At 40.0% G+C, this 20962-nt stretch overlaps 2 protein-coding genes across 4 annotated transcripts; both read left to right on the top strand.

Moving 5' to 3' along the window:
* Nucleotides 1-920: 920 nt before the first annotated feature.
* mlf2 (myeloid leukemia factor 2) lies at nucleotides 921-10123 on the top strand. 2 transcript variants are annotated; one of them, XM_080472146.1, is made up of 9 exons: nucleotides 921-1261; nucleotides 4019-4033; nucleotides 4123-4234; nucleotides 4342-4377; nucleotides 5501-5554; nucleotides 5652-5780; nucleotides 6066-6225; nucleotides 6320-6535; nucleotides 7800-10123. In XM_080472146.1, exons 1-8 carry the CDS (start codon nucleotides 1218-1220, stop codon nucleotides 6529-6531), a joined length of 762 nt encoding a protein of 253 aa, XP_080328272.1. In that variant the 5' UTR covers nucleotides 921-1217; the 3' UTR covers nucleotides 6532-6535; nucleotides 7800-10123. The 2 variants fall into 2 exon arrangements, with proteins under 2 accessions (XP_080328272.1, XP_080328271.1); XM_080472145.1 differs by having other exon boundaries at nucleotides 967-1261; nucleotides 6320-6527; nucleotides 7800-8259.
* A 1059-nt stretch (nucleotides 10124-11182) lies between these two features.
* Nucleotides 11183-19923, top strand: LOC308113997 (gamma-enolase-like). Of its 2 annotated transcripts, none has more exons than XM_080470609.1 (13): nucleotides 11183-11245; nucleotides 11910-11995; nucleotides 12378-12473; nucleotides 12589-12647; nucleotides 12765-12834; nucleotides 12956-13089; nucleotides 13608-13830; nucleotides 13927-14124; nucleotides 15990-16066; nucleotides 17542-17666; nucleotides 17770-17878; nucleotides 19111-19169; nucleotides 19360-19923. In XM_080470609.1, the coding sequence occupies exons 1-13, from the start codon at nucleotides 11196-11198 to the stop codon at nucleotides 19427-19429; spliced, it is 1356 nt and encodes a 451-aa protein (XP_080326735.1). In that variant the 5' UTR covers nucleotides 11183-11195; the 3' UTR covers nucleotides 19430-19923. The 2 variants fall into 2 exon arrangements, with proteins under 2 accessions (XP_080326735.1, XP_080326736.1); XM_080470610.1 differs by lacking the exon at nucleotides 11183-11245 and adding an exon at nucleotides 11264-11467 and having other exon boundaries at nucleotides 19360-19918.
* The last annotated feature ends 1039 nt before the right edge of the window (nucleotides 19924-20962 follow it).

Below are 20962 nucleotides of genomic sequence, written 5' to 3'. Positions count from 1 at the left end.
ACATCACTGAGTTTCTCTTCTCTCCTCTCTCACTTTCCATACATTTTCACACTTACATGTCACTAACATTCTGACTCTCTCCTGCTGTCTCTGCACCTTCCTGGGGATTTTCAATAGTAGAACTGGAAGTTTGTGATCTGCCCCCATCAAGTCTGCACCTGGTCAATTCGTTTGCTCTCTTTTGACAAATTTCTTGCTTGTTGCTTTCTGTCACTGTCCTATTGTTCACTCTCTGTCTAGCCACAAACCCCAACTGGAACAGCAGAAATCTAACATGTCTGAGCCTGGTTCTGCAGTGGTTTCTTTCTGTTCATGTGGAGTACTGAAGTTGTTCTTTTCCTGGTAAAAATGTAAATAATATTGCATTGAATTGAATTATGTGTGAGGACATTTTATTTCGAAATATTAGACACTCCTCTTCGGAAACAATTTATTTCAAGGACAAGACGGCTATTAGAAGACAGCACTTTGAAAGCATGCCTATTTCTGTGTGAAGACACTTTGTTATTAAACCATTGAAATACCAGACTCCTGGATGAAGACACTTCATTTTGAAGCACTCATATATGCACATTTTATTTTCAGGTACAGAAACTCTTATGTGAGCATACTTGATTTTGTAACATTAGTGTTTAATTACTTTTTCTTTTGAACAACAGGTACACCAATGTGGAACATACAAGAAGAGAAGGGAGGAAGGAACGAAGGAAGGAAGGAATAGAAGAGCAGTAAAAGGATTGATATACAATTTTGACATTACAACGTTTATAAAAGTTCCTGTTGGGCCACTTGTAAATATATATATATTTATTTTTTTCTGAGGGCGCTGCTGCCCGGGAAGTAGCCGCAGTTAGCTCCAATGCTAACTTGACATGCAGCGTACTCTATTCTGAAGGCGCCGCTGCTCCGGAAGTAGCCGCGGTTAGCCCCGATGCTAACTTGACAGCAGCGTTGCTTCCCTTTGTCAGAGCATCGACTTCCGTTTTCATGTTTGCTCCAGGTTTCTGGAAATTACTGTCTGCACCGACTCTCAGTTGCTTGTCGCTTCCACAAACAGCAGCTGCGCTTTAGCGTTTCCCACAAGGAGCCGCTCACAGGTCCTCCGTGTCGGCCCGCTCGGAGTTTGGACCCGTTTTTTCCAGTTTGATCCTCGATATAACGCAACTGTTTACCTTGCTAGCTGGCTAGCATCAGCCAGCTGAGTTAAATCACCGAGCATGTTTCGGTTCTTGACCGACGTCGATGACGACCCGTACATGATGTGAGTACTGACATTCACCCGGTTCTTCTCCTACACTGCTTTCCCCGGGGTCTATCGGCGGTGGGTGGGCACATCCAGACATCCAAGGTGGGATTTATTTATTATTTTTCCCCCCAGTGAGCCTGAGAACAGGTTTGCTCCGTTACTCCAGCCAGCTGTGGGGGCCTCCACTGATCCACCATGTTGGATAGACAATAACAAAAAGAAGCTGTCAGTGTTCAGCAGCATCTGGATGAGCCATCAACAGCTGGAATCAACAATTTAGAACATTTTTAAAACTTCCCAAATGTATCTTAAAGGAGAGTGTTGACACGTTTCCGGCATTTTCCTGCTTTATGTCCCCGCGTAACCATCAAACCAATCGATTGGCATCGATTTAATCTGCTTTCAAATCCTCTTTTCTGCATATCGGAGCAGTTTATTGGTTGATTAACTAGCTTTAAAAACACCAACAAGTGAGGATTGGAAAACAGCAATATTTCATCATGGTTTCTTAAAATTGGCATAGATAAACCTGTAGCAGCCTTGTTGAATGAAGAGTTTAATAGCATCAGCAGTCGTGTGCAAATGTCAATACTACTTTTACAACTTCCTACATAAGACTCCAGCAGTGTTTGAGATTAGATTGTTCGAATTTTCTTCTATTCTACCTCTTGATATAAGTTACAATGCAGAGAATGTTCTGGACAGGTCATCAGTACATCACAGGGCAAAACATAGAGACACATTCATCTGACCTGATTCATTCAGACCTGAGAGACAAGAGTGTCAATATATATCCACCCAGCCACAGAGAGAACATGCAAACTTCACATTGTCAACGCTAAGTCTTGTCAATGAAATAGTGTCGAGGGCTTCAAGGTTCATAAGACAAACTCCTAAGAAGAAAAGAGTAAAAACAAATAAGAAAACTGTTTGATTACGATAGGAACACTATCGAAACACATGTTTTCAAGGTGCAATCAGCAGTACTTTTCACATTTTTTTCCCCATCTGGCAGAACATTTACTACAATTCTTTTTTTCCATTATCGTAAACATGATTAGAAAGCACTTCACTGATGTTTCTGCAGTTTTCCTGACTGAAATGTGAAATTCCAGCAGCATTACAGTGGTACAGAGGGCAGAAAACACCGTGGACTCATCATTTAGAAAGCAGACAAATTGTAAAAGAAAAGCAAAATTGAAAGCTGTAAATTAGGTATTAACATATTAAATAATAAAATACTATATATATATATATATATATATATATATATATATACACATACACCATACACTTCACAAATGATTAACAAGCCAATAAAGACTCATTTGAAAAAATGTTATTGTAATTAGTTAAAGCAGGATATTACTCATGCCCCCGTGCAGTAAGACGTGATAGATAGATAGGTGGATAGATAATAGTGTTAATACACCATTCTTAATTGAAAGCCTGGTTGAATATTCAGCTTGTAATTTAGTCACTAACGGCTTAATCCACCGGGCGCTTTAGATTTATACCAAGCACCTTTGTGGGTATAGTGAAATGCATGGAAATTATATTTGCAGCAGGTCACCTCACTCTTCATAACTACTTTAAATATGCATTTTTCTTCTGAGGAAACTAGTTTACATAGGTACAGTAAATCTTCTCCCTTTCTTTCACACAGCCCTTTATTATTAGTTTTAAATAATTCAGTTTGCTCTGTGAAGGGACTCATGAGTGGCTTCTATTAGAGCTATGCGTCAAACTGTATGTGGCATCACTGTTTACACGGCCGAAGTAAAAATACAAGTTTGGTGCCCAATGAGTGTCAGTGAAGGCTGTTAAACTGATTCAGTTAATGGAAGTCTCAGTGTTGTCGTTTGGATGAAGACATAATTTTGGTATGAAGTAGTTTGGAAAAAGAAAAAAAAATGAAATGAATAGCCTTTGGATAGACTTTTCCTTGTCATTTTGACTTCGTGTAGAATTGTATGAAAACCATTCTGAGGCGACCTTGACTCAGTTGTGGAATAACATTAATGGGGATTCGATTGGCACACATTTTCATGATTATTTATGAAACACACTTCTTAGTGTGTCGAGGTTATGGTGCATGATTTAGTAAATGGTGACAATAGCTTTCTGCTGCAGTTAACGAGTTAATGATGAAAATACTCTGATTAAACATGCCTGAAAAACACTTAATGTACTAGTAGTTCGAGAGAGAGAGAGAGAGAGAGTAAATTAGCGAATGAATATATTAAAAAGCTTCCTGCAGGTTATTATAATTCAAAGTGCTTCTCAGATAGATAGATAGATAGATAGTTGGATAGTTGATAAAGTGTAAGGACAAAACAATGAGTGAATACAAAATAAGAATGAAGAGGACATGTATACAGTTTATAAAAAAAACCTGATATCAATATGATTGAGAAAATATGTTAAAACCAAAGAAAATTAAATTCATAACACAGATATGAAATTAAGTAAAATAAATTCTCACATTTTTATTTAAACAGAACAATTTTAAAATGTTGTTTTTTTTGTTAGACATAAACTGAAGTATATATATAAAAAATATTCAAACGTATGCCCTGAAAATAAAAAATACTGTATCCCAAAATGTTTCTCCTAAGAGCATGTGTGTTTTTTGCCATAATTTTCATAATCAAAAAAAAAGTCTTGAAACATTTTACTTTATAAATGCAGAAATAACAAAGTAGTTAAATATTCAGTTGTATTCCAAGTTTTTAGTATGCAACTGACTTCAGTTTCCCTCTTTCTTTTCAGCTTACCGTCACCCATGTGAGTACATTTTGCACGACCATCCTCCGCACAGTCTTACAATTAGAAAATGAATGAATAACTAGATCAATCTTTCTGGCTGCTTTCAGGGATCCGTTTGCAGCTCACAGGCAGCAGATGAGAAGCATGTTCGGACCATTCGGCATGGACCCTTTCCAGCTTGCTCCACAGATTCAGCCACCTCGTGCGCCACGCAGACAGGTAACGTCCCTCTACGCCCGCAGATAGTGTCTCCTAACTTCAAACGTGTCTTTCGGTTGTGTCTTTTTGTGAGGTTGGTGTAGTCCAAAGATTGCCTTATCTTGCAGGCGGGTCCTTTGGCTCCGTTCGGCATGATGGGGATGGTGAGTGTCCGCTCCTTTGAACTCCTTTAACCTCAGCGTTGGCAGGTGAGACGTGTGGGATTATCGCACTAGAAAATTACAGTATTTCGGTGGGGAATTTTTATTGTACACCCATCTGAATCAAAATAAGAATTCCACCACTGGTGATCATTAAATACGGTCGTTCTCTATCGGTACATCCGCAGCCCCAACTCCATGTCGAGTCAAACATCACTCTCGCAATGTCGCGCTCAACAAGGCGCGGTCGCCTGGAAACATCACATGGGAACAGAGGCCTTCAGGGTTTACAAAGAAAATACTCCAGGAGATAACTATTGTACATCTGGAACCACTTTTTAACAGTAATTGTACACCAAGTTCCTGGATTTCTTTCCGTTTTAAAGCTGTTGGGTTTGTTTGGACGCGAGCTGTTACCTGCGTTTCAATTCCACCCGGCCCACTCGTTTGGTGCTCACCTGGGCTCAGACCGCAGCTTTCACACCTCCACAAGACCGTGCAGACACAGCAAGCACATCAGGATTTGTCTGAAGCAAAGGAAACCTGACAAGTGTGAAAACACCCTAAAGAGGGACGATTTATGGCGATGGAGACGTCTGTCCTGAGCAACGCATTTTTGAAATCTTTTCTAGTTTAATGATTAACAGGCCACTGTAGGATTATATATTGATTTTGGAAAAGTGTTGGGTTCCCTGGGTTTAAATGCTGAAGATGAGAACTAACCTCAAATCACTAAACACAACCGTCTTTAAATCTAAAAGTAAGAGTGCATTGAAGTTTTTTTTCCAATACAACGTTTCCATGAGTTTTAGCTGTGGTCGCATATAACCGTTGCAAATCTTAGACCCTGGCCTGACATCACTGTTTTAATCTTTATGTTGCAGTCGTCTTTCACAGAAACAAACAAAATTTACCGCAACAAAAACAGATAACACAGTAATTTAAAAGCCAATTGGGGGGGAAAAAAATCTACATTTACATTAAAACAAATGGTCTCATTTCAAAACAAAAGCATAAAATACATTTTAAAACAGAAGAGAGGAATCGAGCCGTTTGTTCCAGAGCTTCATGACTGATTTGTTTCCTCAGTGGACGTTATGTCTTGATGACCTGTTGCTGTTTGCAGGGTGGAGGGTTCATGGATATGTTTGGCATGATGGGAGAAATGATGGAGAACATGGTAAGCATTCCCATTTATCGTATTCAAATAAAATGAGGGTAATATTCACATTAAATGAAAATTCACACTGTAATTTTTCTTATTTTGTTTCTTCCAGGAGCGAATGACCGGGACGCCAAACTGTCAGACGTTTTCCTCCTCAACAGTGATCTCTTATTCCTCCTCAGACATAGGAGTTCCTAAAGTTTATCAGCAGACCAGTGCAACAAGAACAGGCCCCGGAGGGGTAAGAGTCACTTTTGGTAGTTAAAATGTTTAGATAAGGAGGATTAGCAGCCCCGCTCACTGCCTGACTGGACTCGAGGCCTTAATGATTTGTTAGTCCCAGCATGGCTGCAGCCTTCGGGCCTCATTAATGTGTGAAATCACCTGTAACTGTAGTGACAATAAATAGATCATGTACAGTATAAATATCACAGCTGTCGTCCAAACATTTCAACCCGAGTTCATCCAGAGGGCAGATTGTTCGCTTGGTATAGTAAACCGCGCCGCCCGGCGCTTCTCCTCTCAGATCCGTGAGACGCGGCAGTCGATGAGGGACAGTGAGAGCGGCCTAGAGCGCCTCGCCATCGGTCACCACATCGGAGACCGGGCACACATAATGGAGCGCTCACGAAATCGTCGCACCGGAGACCGCGAAGAACGGCAAGACTACATCAACCTGGACGAGAGTGAGTCACGCGGGGGTTTCAGGTTGTCAGTCCTCCCCGAATGGAGGCGAACGCGTGGACGTTGAATCTGAGTGCCGCTCTCTGTTCCTGCCAGGCGAGGCCGACGCGTTCGACGAGGAGTGGAGGGGTCAGGCAGGAAGATACGCGCCGCCCAACGTGCGCGGGTTGGACTACGGCCGCGATCGACGAGCCGGAGGCCAGCAGCTGGCTCTCACCGCCCCTCCTAGCACATCGCCCCCACCAGGTCATCGACACGAGTCCCCTAGACACCGTCAGCCCCCCACCCGTCCACGCTACGACTGGTGAGACGGTAAGAGACGTCCCGGGACAGACTCGGCCTCGCTTCAGTTGTTCCGCAGATGTTGTCATTACATGCGCCGCTCTTCTGAAAATGAGGTGTCGAGCTTTTGTCATGTCAATTTGAAGGGGAAAAAAAAATCACTTTTGAATTTGTGATCTGTCATGTTTGGTCATGTGACCATTTTTGTGATTAGGATTTAGTGCTTGATCATTCGAAGTTGGTTGTGAAGTCGCTTGAACAGAAAGTAGAGAAACAGAGATTTTCACACGTGTAGATAAACACATGTTGAATAGCGATGAATAAAACATTAATAATAAAACCTCTGGGTGAGGAAGTCTCCAGGATTACAGAACCCATTTGGGTCAATAAGAGACGAATCATCACACTGCAAAACGGTCCACTTTACTCAAGTATATGAGTAAAATGTACTCGCAGATTAAAAGTAGAAATTATTTCAATAGATGCCCTTTTATTCATTAAATCTCTCTTAAACAAAAACCTGTATATGAATCCCACAGCATCTGCCATCGCAGCAGCTCCATTTACACAAGAAAGGCATCAGATATAAAAGTATTTACGTGAAATTTAGATTAAGTAAATAACTAAATTTGACCCGTTTGTGTATGCTTGCAAACACAAACATCATTTCGATGTTGACTTAGGGAGACAGCACTGTGATGTAAATCACTAATAATAACCCCCAGTGGTAAACAAAAGTGTGAAGACGGACAAGGAAAGTGTGCTGTAATTGTGAGTAAAGTGACAAAACATCTTTCTCTGAATTGTGTTTTAATGTGTTCCTTTTAAACTTTTAACTGTTTTTCTTTTCTTGACCTGCCTTTTTACATACATTTTTTTTTCACTCGCACTTTGAGATTGTTTAAATGTAAAGTGCGTTATAAATAAAGTGTATTATTATTATTATCTTCATGCGGTTACTCCTCACTTCTTTACTTCTCCAAACGCCACAGATAAGCACTGCGACTCACCCTAGTTTATACCAGTTCTTAACTCGAATGCAAGAACACGAAGAGATGCCAGAATTTTTTATTCGTATTTTTTTTTTCCCCCCCTAAAATTAAGGTGCGATCTCCCTGCTTTAACACCTTTCGGAGACAGCAGAGCGCTCCTCTGGAACAACAGAGCAAACCGACTCAGATAATTTAAAGTAAAGAAAAACAATAGTAATAATAATAACACTTTTGCTTTCGTGGCGGTTGAGTTTGATCTGAATTGGGCGTGACGAACCCTGTGGCTCCGTCCGTTCCTGCAGGTGTCCAACTTGATGAGGCGACTGGATGGAAGGAGTGGAGGAACGATTCCCCCGATGCTGTGAACATGCTAAAGACGGACGCCCGCCCGCCCGCCCGTCGTAAATGTTTGATATGACTGGACTGTGTATACATGAGCAACATAGAATACAAACACACACTACACAAACACACAACAACAACTTCATTCACTTAGTAGTTACATTTGCAGTTCAGCTTCTCTACTGTTACACACACACACACACACACACATATACACACATACAACATCACTGAACACTCATTCTCAGAACTTGACATTTGTCTTTGGCCACTGCACTAAAGTGCTACAGTATACAGTGCATCTGCTGTACAGTCCATTTATGTTTGTGAAGACACTAGTGTGTCAGTGATTTGAATTGTATACTGTTATCTAATTAATCTAACTCAATAAAAGTTCATTAAACATTGTTAGATAATTACAAGATGGGTCTCCTTTGTGGTGTTTGAAGTTGTTTTACTGACTTTCTTGGGGAAACCAGGTTGTGTGTGTCGTGTGATGCTGCGTTAGTTTTCTTAGTCGTCAGAAGTCCGAAGTGTTTTTGGTGTTGCAGAGTGAAAGTAATAAGACTCAATGACTTCAAGTGTAGTTTTCAGCAAGGCTGTATGCGGTTTGACTCGTTGACGTCAACATAAAGAAATATCTCTGTCGAAATAAATATGTAGATAAAAGGAGTCACAGATTTCTGTGTGGAGCAATGATATTAAGAATTTCCTTTTGAGTTTATTAAAGTCATTTTAGTTTAGTCCCGTGACTGCCTGTTGTGATAAATATATTTTTCAATGCTCATTCACATGTTTTATCATATAATGTTTAAAAAACTATTTGTAGAGGTTTTTATTGGTATTTAAGTGAAGCAAATACTTTCTGTATGTTCATCAGAAATACATTTTTTAACGCCTTTTTTTCTTATAATTCTGCTTTTTTGGCGGCAATTATTCATGAACTTGTGTTTGGGCATTGAAAAATATATTTGCAAATAGATGTTTTTCATACATGTTGTGTTTGTGAATCCTGTGAGCAGAAAGTTGTTTTTTTGATAAGGCAGCTGACTCCATATAAACTGTTGGAAAGGTGTTTTTACAGAATGCAAGACATTTTCAAGTTTTTTTCTGATTGATACTCTGAACAAGCTTCAAGTTCTACTGTGTTTGTCAATATATATTGAATGATGTGACTTCCAGACAAATGTATAGATGCACTGTATAGATATAGCTCTTAAATGAGGCTTTTCTAGGTTTAGATAAGAATATAATCAAAACCTGGAGTCCTCAAAGCTGCTGAGGTTTATCCAAAAGGAGAGATGGTTTACTTCCATCGCTGTGGTGATTTGTGAATTGTGACGAAGCGTTTTTACCACATTGTACTGAATTTAGCTTATTTGGTGAAAAACCCCAAAGAAATTTTCATACCGAATTACAGAGGAAATTACAAAATGAGGTTGAAATGTCGTCCTTCTGATACGTGAATAGAGATCTGGAAAGAAACATCTGAAACGCTACAACTTGTGTTTTCTTACCAAGTAAGGAATTCTTTGCAGCTTCACTATTTCATTCGTATCGTCTTATGGAACGCTGCAACCAGGTTTATAGGCAGTGACATAAGTTTAAGTAAGACATTATGAGAAAAGGGAAATCTGGGATGAAGCATCAGTTTGTCACATTGCAAGTCAGAAAAAAACTATTCGCACATTTATAAATGAATAACGATGTCGTATTTTATTCATAAGAACACCATGCACAGTGCAACAGAGGGGTGTGTACAAGTCATCAAGAGTTTTCTATATACATGGCTATGTTTTTCTCGATTTTCTTTCTGCGGATGTTGGGAAAAGCTTTCTACCTCTCAGGGCAAATGACTTCAGCAGCCTTCACTGTTCAGGTTTTCATAAAATACACAATGACAAGACAGCGTTGACACTACTGCTACTTCAGCATCTCTGATCCCAGAGCTCCATTATGTCTGCTAATGCAGTTCTCTGTAAATTATATAGAAAACACATTTACTACGTTTGTTTTTTATCATGAAATATTTGATGGGCCATTACTGATGGGTCACATGTTTGACATCCCTTTGTTTTACTTCTCCTGAAGCTCCTGATTAGAAAGTCCTGGAATGTCAATGACTTTTTTCAGTTATTTCAATGCACTTTGACATTTAAAATAGTTTGATTTCCAAAACTGTCAATGTATAATGGCTTCTAGTTGGAGGAAAAAAAGAAGAAATGAAAATTGATTTGTAAAATTATCAAATGTTTTGATAAGAATAAAATGGAGGTAGCAGGGGATGAGAACGAGTGGACATCTTTGTTCTCCATAGTGCCACCCCATGCAAGAAGGTGGAAGGACAAAATGAATATTGGCACTTAAATCTGTATTTGTTTCCTCATCTTTACTTCCTTTTGACCTGTATCAACAGATCTGAGTTCAGAGTGGCGGAATGGCGTGCTAATCTACACAGTGAACAGATAATTCAGCTGTACACATGCTCATAGCCCCCCCCCCTTTTCCCCTTTGCGACCATTTTTGCAGGTCACGTGACATCCAGATGGCGAGAGCAAGTGGAGCAACCCATGATAAACTTTCTCTTTTTTGACTAATCACTCTTGCGGCGGGCTCCCTGCCTGTCTCCCGTCTGTGCCCGCTGTATCTTTAATTACAACCACAACTATTTCTACATGCAGGCCCACCCTCCAGCAGCCGCGGCTCCTGTCACCTGTCTACCTGTCTTCTTGTCTGCTTTAATCTCCATCATTAGATCTCTAACGGTCCTGACAAGGCAGCCGATCTTACGCCGTCTTTGCCGGGATGTGTGGTCTCTTTGTTGTGATACATTCTGTATTTCATCCACATCTGAAGTTCATAGATCTGTGTTTCCCTTTTTTTCTTTTTCTTTTCTTCCAGCAAAGCCTTTACATGGATAACACCAAACAGCACTGCGTGTGTGTGACAGTCCGCTCAGATTACGTCTTCACTTTTCTGGGATAATGTCATCACATGTCATGCATGTTACTGTAGTGAGCAGATGCACACACAGCATGCAGAGCTAAACAAATTACAGGCTTGCCAGAGCACCACGAGCCTGTAGTTGAAAATATAGGCTGTGACGAGGAGTCAAAACCAAAAATAGCCACAACGCAGATTTTATCTTGTTTATTTTTTCTCACATATTCACAGGCACCAAAAGAAATCCACATAATTCCGACTCGTTTTACTCCATCCTCCTCTTTCTCTCCTCGGTTCGATCCCTCCTCTCCTCTCTCCATCTTCCAATGACTCACACGCTCCCCCTCCCCCCGTGTGTCATACGTTTGCACCCCTTCTCCTCCCACCTCCCCTTCCCTCTGTCACTCCTTCTCATGCACCCACATCCGCTCACTTTCTCCACCAGGCTTCAAACACGCTGCAGGTAACGTTTAAAAAGATTGATCTATTCCTTCGTTTCCTCCATCCCTCTAAGCTTCCTCCTCTTCCTCCTCCTCCTCCTCCCCCTTCTTTCCTCATCTCTTCCACCTCTGTTTTTCTCACCTCATCTCTCCATTGGCTCGCCTCCTCAGTGCCTGACTGAAGCAACACAGAAATTGAACTTGTGGTTTGGAACAAGCTGACAGTAGATTTTTTTTCTGAACAGGTACCCATTATTTGCTTTTGATGTGTGTTTCTTCCTGCTGTTTGTGTGTGTGTGTACGTGTGTGTGTGTGTGTGTGTTTTCCTACGGTGCCTGTTTTCCACAGCTCTCCATCCCCAAGGCTGCGTCACTATCATCACAATGTGTGTTCATGTGAAGAAGACAGTGTGAAGTCCTTGTGACTAATGTCAAATTCAGGCACCGCCACACTTCCATTGGCCGCAGTGAAAAGCTCTTTCATGACTGCTGTGGATGTTTGACGGAACGTTTTTTTGTGTGCAACCGTATTTAAAGACACCTCCTATTTCGCCCCAGTTCCCGATTCATCATGTAATCTGAATAAAATGAAATAAGTCTGTGATTCTTTTTTAGAATATGAGCATTGAACTCTAATCTGCAGAACGAATGGAGAAATGAGCCTGATGCTCGCTTTTTTCTTTTTCAGGATGTCGATAGTGAATATTGTTGCCAGGGAGATCCTGGACTCCAGGGGAAACCCCACTGTGGAAGTTGATCTGCATACAGGAAAAGGTTAATAAATAAATTCACTGAAAATAGGTGTTTTTTTCATGTCATTTTCCTTAAAGGTGCCATGTGTGAGATTAAGTAGAATCTGGTGGTGAGGTTGCAGGTGGCAAACAAATAGCCCCATTGCTTTCCCCTTACAAGCATATAGGAGAACTGATGGCAGCCACAAAACATGCAAAAATATGTCTTGTCCTCTCCAAAGCTTTCCATTGGATCATCAGTTCTGTTTGACTGTAGAAACATTAGTCGGGCTCTTTTCATCTAAATATAAACAGCGATTCACAAAGCAAATGTGTTGATTTGTGTAATGTTAACGTAGTGTTAAAATCTTGCTTCGTACAAGTCCCTCTTCAGTCCATCAACCAGTCTTCTGACCCTGTTTCAGGTCTGTTTCGGGCTGCCGTGCCCAGTGGAGCCTCCACTGGCATCTATGAGGCTTTGGAGCTCCGAGATGGAGACAAGACTCGCTACAAGGGCAAAGGTGAGCACTTACGAGATGTGTCTCCTTCACCTCTACATCTTTTCTGTATTTCTGTCTCTCCTCCACAGTCGACATTGTTTGTCTGTGTTTAAAAATGTCTCTCCTGCTGTCTAAGGTGTGACCAAGGCTGTCGCTCACATTAACGACACCATCGGACCGGCTCTCATCCAGGCTGTGAGTCACAAATATTTACACTGCAGAACACAGGAGAACAAAAATAATAATAAAGAGCAAGGTCATATTTAAAATGAATACCTTTGGTGTGTTAGAGATATCTTGCTTTGCTTTCAGGGGATCAGTGTGCTGGAGCAGGACAAGCTGGACAACATGATGATTGAAATGGATGGCACTGAAAACAAATGTAAGCCCTCTTCACAACTCATGTACAGTGATGGAATATATAGGAACTGACATGTTTCTGCACCAGTGACTACCCGCTGCATCCATGTGCTGAGTCACCTGCCTCTCCGTTTCCCCTTCAGCTAAGTTTGGGGCCAATTCTATTCTTGGAGTCTCTCTAGCCATATGCAAAGCTGGCGCAGCGGAGAAAGGTGTCCCCTTGTACCGCCACATTGCTGATCTGGCAGGAAACAGAGAGCTGGTCCTCCCAGTCCCTGTGAGTTATACGTATCATCATATGTATTCATATGGAATTGCTCATAAATCAGTGATTTTTGAAGTGTGGGATAGGTATCTGCTGTTATAGGCACACTTCAGAGGACAGGCGAACACCTCTTCTAGCATTTTCCATTTAAAATTTAGATTTAAAAAAAAAAGGACAAAAATAAATCAATGAAGGTTAAAAGTAAAAAAATTTTGTTAACTCGCATCTTTTAAGAAGTGATTAATCAAAATAGTAAAACAGGATTCACTGCAAGCCACGTGTTCCAGCTAACAAAACTTGTATCGCTATTGAGCCCCAAAAGCAATAAACAATAAAATCTTAAGACGTAAAAAAACATTCGGAGGTATTCCATTCAACCTAAATGTACTACTTAGCAGATGGAGAGTTGGGTATTGGGGTGTGTGAGATTCACACTCTGTAAAGAGGGTTCATAATCCAAGACTTTAAAAAAAGCTGTGTCCTAAACGAATCATGCAGTTATAAATATCCCTCACCTGCCCCTCCTCTAGGCTTTTAATGTGATCAATGGGGGCTCCCATGCTGGTAACAGACTGGCCATGCAGGAATTCATGGTGCTTCCCGTTGGGGCGGAGTCTTTCCGGGATGCTCTGCGCGTGGGGGCGGAGCTCTACCAGACTCTGAGGAATGTCATCAAGGAGAAGTATGGTCAGGATGCAACAAATGTGGGAGACGAGGGAGGGTTTGCCCCCAACATACAGGAGAACAGTGAAGGTAACTGCAACAACCACCAAAACACATAAATGTACCACCCTTTCACCAACTGACCATCACCCACACAATCTGACCTGCTTCTCTTGCTTCCATTAGCGCTGGAGCTGATAAAAACAGCCATAGAGAAAGCAGGCTTCACAGATAAGGTGGTGATCGGGATGGACGTCGCTGCCTCAGAGTTCTTCAGTGAGGGAAAATATGACCTGGACTTCAAGTCTCCACCCAACGCTGCTCGCAACATTAGTGCTGACGAGCTGGCCAGCATCTACCAAGGTTTCATCAACAACTACCCAGGTGTGTGCTGGGAAACAGGGCACATAGGCTTTACTTGTATAGCCTGCGTTAGCACTCCAAAAGTCTCAAACTGCCTCACACGATCAGACAAGCTGATTCCAGGAGGAACAACTTGGGGTTAAATGCTTTGCCCAAGGACACATTGACACATTGAGAGTGTGAGACGGAGAACAAAATGTCCAATCTTGACTTTGGATGACGACCTGTCCACCTGAGTTATTGCCACTCATAAGATGTGATCTCAAGGTATTATATCAAAATGTGGTATCAAGATGTGATGTAATATCAACCACATTTTTATGGTTATGTGAGGAACAACACTCGAAGAGCTATTTCACAGAATGTGTCAATAAAAAAGACACAAATCTTTATTTTACTGTTTCAGGGAAAGACAGATTCGGTGTTACTGCGTCACTCCTCGTATTACATGCTCTCGCCTAGTTTCTTTTTTGTTTATCTCTCATTGGCAAATCTCCTCTATGGCCTTTTAGATGGAAGGAGAAAAAGAGAGCTGGAAAGAGGCTGTTCTCCCCTCCTGACACACGAGCTTGTTAAAGAGGTTTTAATTATGCGCTACAGTGCATATTTGGCACACAGGGTGCTACTCTGATGTGGCTCTTTACCCTGTCAATGGTGTGCAAACTGCTTGTGGGGAAAGTGTGTGTGTATGTGGCGATGTGTGAAGTGAGTGGAGAGATTAAAGCCCTCCCTTGTAATCCCATGATAACCTGTGCTTCTTTAGAGTCAGAATTAATTATTCGTAGTGTTGGAAGCTGTACTGAAAACTTGTACTCAAGTACAATTAGAGGGACAGCATTCTTCTCACATAAGTTACCTTTTTAAGCAGTGTATGTTGTTTTGCATTGTCAATAGTGGATATTTGACTCAATTTACTCATCTGAAATCTAAATTAGTGACGTTAAGCACCCTCAAATGAACATTAAAATATGTGAAAAATACCAGTTTTTTGGGGAGAAAATATGGAAGAAGCTACAGATGAAAATGTTAAATAATAATTCCAATTGTGGACATATGCAATAATGAAGTGAATGATAATGTAAACAGTGCAAATATCAACCACTTCATTACAGTAGTAGGAGTAATTGACATTCGTTACTTCCATCTAGATTGTTGGGTGTTTCTGGAAAAAAGGAAGTGCACCCCTCAAGTATCAAAATGAAACAAAAAATGAGACAGACAACATACAACAAAACATTAGTGCAACTGTCACAATTGTCTAAGCAGCAAATACCTGATGCCCTCACCTGAATTAAACTGCAGCACATCTGCACACATGTATCAGTTTATCCCATAGGAGCTCATGAGTCGTTGATTTGTGTTCAGATTTTAAAGGAAAAAGTTATAAATATCAAGTGCAGTGCTCTATAGCTCTAAAAAAAAAAAACTCACTCGCAGGCTGGTTGATTGAGCTCTCAGGATTTTACATTCTGACGGACAGCCTTTTGCTTTTAGTCCGGTATGGTTCCCTCAGAGATTTTCTGTTTCTGTAGCTTCACTCACACTGTTTACAATGTTTCCTCGTGCCAGCTGTAAACCCAGAGCTCAGCCTGAGTGGCTGTAATGTCCATGGGCCACAGAAACCACAGACCACACTCATATCCACTCTGGGTTTGTGAACACATGTAACTGACTTCAGGCTCAAACTTACACAAACATTTATAAATATTTCCAAATAAACAGACCCAGAGAGGCTGCTGCCACCAGATGAGCCACGATGAGAAATGTGATATATATATATATATATATATATATATATATATATATATATATATATATATATATATATATATATATATATATAACTAAGGCTGCAAAATAAACTTGTCTTTCTTCCTTACCTTCAGTGGTGTCCATTGAAGATCCTTTTGATCAGGATGACTGGCCTGCTTGGTCACAGTTCACAGGCTCAGTGGGGATCCAGGTGAGAAGTTACTATATGTCATTAAGCTAGAGATAGAAAGTATACTGACAGCTTTTATCAAGTTGAACTACTGATATATTGCAATTGTAATAGTTATATTGCATTCACTTTACAAGTAAAAGTACTATATCAAAAACAGCTCTGAATATTAGTTACTTTTCAATATTTCAACGTTGATTTCATTGTCAGCCGCTGGACTTCAATTCTATTTGTCCATGTTCGAAGCACATTTCCCAAAACAATACAGAATAAAAAAAAACAAAAGAAAACATTACATTAATTTGTGTGGTAAACAAAGAAAAAAAATCCTACTATATTTTTTGTTTTAAGAGAATAAACGTACTATCAATAAAAATATTTAAAAATCAATACAAACTTCATGTATGCTCGGTAATAACTTGTGATTTTAAAAGTAGCAAAGCAGGTTCAATTGTGTAAATAATACTGAAGTATGAATTAAATTACACACTTTAAAACACTATAATAAAAGTACCCTCAGTAACAGCAGCGCGAGGATTTCCAATTCCTCATTTCTCCTCTCTGGCATTGTTATCAGGAGGTGAATTATCTCTGCTGGTCTTGGCAGGGACACTTAAGTACTTTTATTGAAAAACATTTCATTAAGTTATTGATACAAATCATGACATTTTTAAAAGGTAGTTTATATGAAACAGTATTTTTTATATAACATTTTTTTCCAGATAATTAACCTGATCAATGAGCACTCCAACAAAACTCCTGCCTAATGTTAATATCAAAGTGTATCTTCTGGTTGTTCTTCTTTACCTTCTGGTTTTTATGTAGTTACACTGCAGTAGAGCTTTGTAATTATTTTATACAGAAAATGTATTTTTACCAATTATTTGTACCATTATAACCACATAGTGAATTTTCAATACTGTCTTTCGTAGTTCATCAGCAAAATATAATACCAGGCTATTTAGAAGAATAAAATATTATGTGATTCATTTATTTATTTTTTGTATCTATTCATCAATGATTCGATTAACAAGGGCTAACTCCACATGACATAAGAGACAGTGGCCCTGCAGATCACATGCCTGCAGGGTGTCACATTTGTTCCCTCAAATTGCAAGTTATGGGTCCCTTTGAAAGATTGTTCGACATGCAGGAAAACTGAGTGTACAATAACGATAGCTGTTTATTCACACATGATTTTGTGGACGCTACAGGGAGTCCTTACAGACAGACACAAGAGCAGCATGGTGCTGTGGAGTTGTGGGCTTCAGACCCATATACTACTCATCTCTTCTTCTTCTTTTTTTACACTGCTATGTATATTCAGCCTCAAATGCTTGTTTTTACACTCCCAGCTTCAAACTGGAGACATTCTTGCTCTGAGGCGCACGTACTAACCACTTCTCCTCCCCAGAACTACATCAACAACGATATCTGATCGGTCTTTTGTGGCACAGAAAATGCACATGTGCGACATCATTGTGTGTCCTGTGCAGGTGGTCGGAGATGATTTGACGGTCACTAACCCGCGGAGGATACAGCGAGCCGTGGAGGACAAGGCCTGCAACTGCCTGCTCCTCAAAGTCAACCAGATTGGGTCCGTCACAGAGGCCATCAAAGCGTGAGTCCACTTTTTGTGTATTCAAACAAAAACATAGAGCCACATCTGCTTTTCTGAACATTACAGATGTATCCACACTGTTTATTCTGTTGCGGTCTCTCAGATGTAAGCTGGCTCAGGAGAATGGCTGGGGGGTGATGGTGAGCCACCGCTCAGGAGAAACAGAGGACACCTTCATCGCTGACCTGGTGGTGGGGCTCTGCACCGGACAGGTAACATTGCAAAGGCCATGAAAAGTGTTGGCTTTGTCCTAATTTAGTTGCTTTATTAGTTAGTGCATTTTACCCATCCATACATTGAGATGTTCTGGGCTTTTTCTGTATGAATAACTTAGAACAAAATAACATAATGCAGCTACAAGACAGAGCAATATTACTGAATGGATCCAAGGCAATAAAAAAACAGCAATAAAACTAGATAAAGCAGTGTGGTGGCTTCTCAACAGTAATATTGCTCAGGAATAAACTGATGAATAAGACAATGCAATGCAATATTAGCCACATTATACAAAACAGTATAGTAGGCCGTGCTTTTGAATGCCAGAGGGAGTCACTCGATGTAAGTGATGTCAATCATTACGTAACGTTGCCACCTGTCAAGATGAATATAAAATTCATTCCAGAAGGTGATCTGAAAAGAAAATGTGGGAGATAACTTGTTTATATCATTTTAAAGATGTTTCTTATTGTTCTCACTGTAAAAAACTGGAAACAACGTTGGGCCATATGATAACTGATGAATAGTGTTATTCTTGTTTGTTCCACTGAAACTGTTAAGGATTCTGTTGAATGGATTACTGCACTGAAAAAAGCAGTTGTTGTGGACAAACTATTATTAATGTTGACAGTGGAAAATGAAGTCACACTGTCTATAAAGCGAAATAATTACCTCACCCATGAAATGCAAGACGAGGAAAACTTTATTTCAAACTGAGATGTCTAAATAATAATGTGAGACATAAATGATAAATCCACCCCAAGATGGGAGCCATTGGATGCTGATATCACAGTGGTTAACTACTAATACTGTTTAGTGGTTATTGTCCCAGTCAAAAAGCTTTTTTTCTTAAAGAATGAATGCTTTTTAAATGTACATTTTTGACATCTTAATGACCAAAAAGTTGATGAACAACATGTGAAATACCAGAAAAGAAAAAGAAAGCCTACTTTGTTGATCCCCTATGGTGAAATTCTATCTCTGCATTTAAACCATCCTGTTAACCTTAACTATACATGCAAGGAGCAGGGGGCTGCCGCGGTGCCAACAGCAGGGGTCAAAGGTGCTGCTGTGGACCCACAGTAGCGTAGTGACCTGTGAGCAGCGGGATTCGAGCTTGCAAACCTTTGATTCCAAGTTCACTTCTCTAACCTTCAAGCCATCACTAGTCAGTTGGTGATAATGTTGTATAACATCAATATCTTTTGGTATTTTTGGTGTTTTCCAGATCAAGACTGGAGCTCCATGTCGATCTGAACGTCTGGCCAAATACAATCAGCTCATGAGGTGAGTTTTCATTGCATGTGCGGCATATATGTATATATATATATATATATATATATATGTGTGTGTAAAAAAATCTAATATAGCCATTCCTTGTTTATATTTCTCTTCTTTTCCTCCACTTTAATGTCTTTCTTCCTGCTTTGATTTTCCCTCTGTCTTCTTCAAAACCTTTCCCTCCTCTCCCTCCCAGGATTGAGGAAGAGTTGGGGGACCAGGCCCACTTTGCTGGGCATAACTTCCGCAACCCCAGTGCCCTTTGAGAGCCATAAGCAACACACATATATACAGTACATGTTACATTTCCATGTCAGATAGATAACACTAAGATAAGACAGCTCGTTTTATCAAGGCCCTAAACACACAATTAAAAGCATTAAGACTAATTAGTTTGCAGATACATTAAATGCAAGGATAATGCAGTGTATCTACTGTATATTGATCTGATGCTTAAGCAAGTGATTGAGTTAAGTGACTATGGCCAGCTGCAGCAAATCCTGAACAAAGCCTTATGGAGGGAAAAGAAATCAGTGTTTCACATCTCAGCACAGTGTCGCCTCCCATGATGGGCTTGTTTGTTTCTCTTTCCCGAACCCTCAGACGCTCTCCTTTCCACTCGCTGCAGACATGTTTTGATCTTTGTGCCCTGTTGTTGCCTCCTCCTTCCCTTATTCCTTTGCTTGCTGAAAAATTGTGACTATCTGTGTCTGTCGAAGGTTCAACTCAATAAAAGATGAATTTATGTTCCTCTCAGCAGAAGCTCCTTGTGTATTTGTTTATCTATAAATCTCTAAACATTTCAAATGGTGATTAATCATTAAATTAGTTATGAAACAAGCAGAAGAAAAAACACATTATCCCTTCCCCAATACTTGTTAGCTACTTGCTGTACTTCTACATTTTCACAGTGATAATAGTATCATTAAGCTTGATAGTTATGACAGGCGAACAAATTGCTGAAAAATGTCATGGCGCAGTTTGTCATTACAGAACTGTCTGCAATCAGAAGTTCATTTAATTTCTATTAGTTTTATTAAATGGAGTTTATAATCACTGTCAACACACCTGGCGTACGTACTTCACTAACAGACTGTTGTCACATCTTTAACAAGCAGGTGAAATTCTCAGCAGAAACAAATCTTAATTTAATCTCGGGCTTTCATGTGGTGCAAAGCGTTATTGTGTGTGTGTGTGTTTGTTGTGCAGGCAGCCTTCATGACATCAAGAAATCATATTAACTTTTATCTCATATCACTACATCACTACTATTTACCCATTAACACTTGTAATCCTTTTTTGGTTATGATTTTTCATTTCATATTCAAATGTAGAAGCTGCTGTATTCGCTTCAAAATAAATAAGAGGAAACAAATGACAATAACATTTTTCAAAGACGAACAAAGGAAGTTTCTAGAGGTGTTTTTTTTTTTTCTAATGTAACCAGCTAATAGTACCCATAGAGTGGTAGTCCCTGGATGATTGTTTTCCAATGTGATGCAATTTTAACACATTGTTTGTTTAAAACAGATTATACACTTTTCTTGATTTACTTCATAAAATGATTTGAGGACGTAATTTCTAACACATGAAGGGAAATACCCTTATAAAAGATAACTATTTCCAAGTACTGACATAGTAGAGCAGTCTCTTTTATGAATAGTATAAAGTAGTTAGCCGTGATAAACGTTATAATAAAGGAAAATACTCCGCAGATAAACATTCGAATTACTTACATTTGGTGACGTCGTGGCTGAGCAGGGCAGCCTCGAGCTCACACCTGACCCTGGCGACAGCAC

Source organism: Lipophrys pholis, assembly GCF_963383615.2.
Source record: "Lipophrys pholis genome assembly, chromosome: 9".
Classification (NCBI taxonomy): Eukaryota; Metazoa; Chordata; class Actinopteri; order Blenniiformes; family Blenniidae; genus Lipophrys; species Lipophrys pholis.
The sequence above is the reverse complement of the archived record's forward strand: the minus strand, read 5'-3'. Positions and strand labels throughout refer to the sequence as shown.